Source organism: Propithecus coquereli, unplaced genomic scaffold (assembly GCF_000956105.1).
Source record: "Propithecus coquereli isolate 6110/MARCELLA unplaced genomic scaffold, Pcoq_1.0 Scaffold45, whole genome shotgun sequence".
Classification (NCBI taxonomy): Eukaryota; Metazoa; Chordata; class Mammalia; order Primates; family Indriidae; genus Propithecus; species Propithecus coquereli.
Window position 1 is genome coordinate 9,308,797 of NW_012150285.1, and position 2,373 is coordinate 9,311,169.

At 37.3% G+C, this 2,373-nt stretch overlaps 1 protein-coding gene across 1 annotated transcript in view; it reads right to left on the bottom strand.

Annotated features, from left to right (window-relative positions):
* The window catches only part of GAD2 (glutamate decarboxylase 2 (pancreatic islets and brain, 65kDa)), an 85,386-nt gene that overhangs the window by 36,058 nt on the left and 46,955 nt on the right, over positions 1–2,373 (bottom strand). Inside the window, exon 9 of the mRNA XM_012654856.1 lies at positions 191–245. Within this exon, the coding sequence (XP_012510310.1) occupies positions 191–245 (55 nt within the window). The remainder of the gene's footprint in view (positions 1–190; positions 246–2,373) is intronic.

Here is a 2,373-nt window from a genome sequence, read left to right on the forward strand (position 1 = left end):
AATTTAAACTTTTCTAAAGCAGAGCCTACCATTCAGAGAAAGAACTAATGTCTGGATGCAGAATTCTATATTCTCACTAAAGCTGGGGATCGAGGCTTGAATCCTCTTTTTAAAATAAAACTCGAAGTGTATTCTTCACTGGATGGAAAGTAGAAATATAGTCTGGATAAAGCTCTGTGCAGAAACTTACTTTCTGTTTGGCTTCAAGGATCCTTCTTTCAAGATCAGATGGGATCATTTTCCCCCTGAAAGGAAAAATAAACGTATTATAGGTTTGCTTTGAGTAATTGACTTTGTTGTCTTTACAACGTAAGCAGCCACATGAGGGTAAAATCCAACCCTAAACTGTTGATCATAATGTTCAAACACCTTGGCTGTTTCTAGGAAGAAATGGATTTACCTCCCTGAACAAAGCATGACCACAGTTTCTGGCACTCTTTTGGAGACCCCTGACCACACTGTGTTACCCTCTGTAGAATGGCCACAATGGCTCTCTACTCTGCACAGAGACTTTTAAGTAATTCCCTTAATTCGGTTAAAACAAGCCTGATTTAGAGCAAGACACTGGCAATGAAAGGAGAGTTGAGAAAAACATTTTTACTCCAAATCTTCTAATGAATGAGTCTGCGATTTTACATATAGATGAAATACTAGGAGGAGAAAAATCTATTTTGAAACAGTTGAATGAAAATATTAAGTCAAAACCTATCTAATTACATTCCAAGTGCTAAAATACAGAGCAGGCCAAGAAATCATGGGCTCAAATTTCAAACAGTGAGAAAGACATTGGAGAAAGAAACTTCCTTTCATCCTGAAATGTCTGTTTCTTAAAATGGATAGTATTAATACTTTGTTTACTACTATGATAAAGGAGTTGATTTCTGCAAGAGGCTAGATGTGGCTAGATGTGTGATCTTAGTCATGTCACTTAATTTCTTGTGCCAAATATCCCTGGAAAATAACATTACTTATAGAGTTATAATGGTTAAATAAGGTATTAATGCAAAATGATTTTTAAAATCATATGGTAAGCATTCAATAAATGTTAGTTTTAATTGTTGAGATTGTTTTTTATGCATTATGACATTCCTATTTCAAGACCTTTCAGAAAAAATCAGACAAAGGACAGACAGTAGTTGCCTGGTACTGGAGGCAGTGAAATATTCTTTAAACCAAAATAGCTCTCTGGAGGTGGCTACAATGGCCAAACTTCACATCAGGGTCATTGACCTAGGTTTTAAAAAAACTATTTGAAAAAATAACTTGTGATAAAGGTGATTACAGCATAAGTGGTCAAGAGATGCTACTGGCATTTAGCAAACAGCGAGTGGGATTTTGGTATTTGTCACTAGCGTGATAGTTCATCTGTGGCTTTCCCTGTGAGTCTAGACACACAGCAAGCATCAGACTACTTCATTACAGCTGCTAGTGTTGTCTTGCCTAAGCTTTTACACATTGAAATGTTCTTTTATTACAAATTACTCGTCTAACATTTCTTCATTTTTTAAAATAACGTGAGCGTTATATAGTGAGAAGGTAAGTTATATTTTCTACCATTTTCATTTCAGTCAATAAAGGAGGTGTGACAAGTAGTTGGAATATAAAACAAATATTAAACCTCAGAGCACTGAGAATCGCTGATTTAGGTGAAGCTGCTTCCCAAGAAAGACAATCGCATGGGCAATGGTGTGGACAAGTTACTAGGGACTAGTTTGTTGGGCTGGAATGAAACAAGGGCATCACAGGTACCTTTGGTGCAAACGGTCTAGACTCAGATTCAGAGCAGCCCACCTTTGGGAACTTCCATGAGACAGAGGGGATGGGAAGAAGGGTGGTGTGGTCAGGGAAGAAGCCCTAGAGAGCACCCCACTCCTTACGCTTCTCCCTACACTGCATACCTTCGCCTGGGGCATCCCTTAAAGCAGCGATTTTTAACCTCTCCTAGATCAGGTTGTGCTAAAACACCTTGCTCCAGCCCCGATAGCAACAACATATTTAAATTTCAGAGGAAATTCGGATATTATATTTATCTTTTACATAAAGTTTTAAGCACATGAAAATCATCATGTCTGTAGGTAAACATGGAAACTGAGAGAATTGTTAGAACTCGTTTTGTAAATCTTGCATTTTAACTAAATTTACCACAAGCTAAACAACTTTGCATTGGAGAATTTTGGGTAGACTAGCTTGACAACCACTATTTACTTATCTAATCATATCAGGACATTTTGTTAAGTGTAAGACAGTAAGATGTCATGGTGAAGTTGGAGATTAGGGTACAGTAGAATTAGAAGAGGCTCAAGACCTGATTTTCCTTGAACCATCTCATTTTTCAAATAAGGTAACAGGCTGAGAGGTAAAGCGATTGCTCAA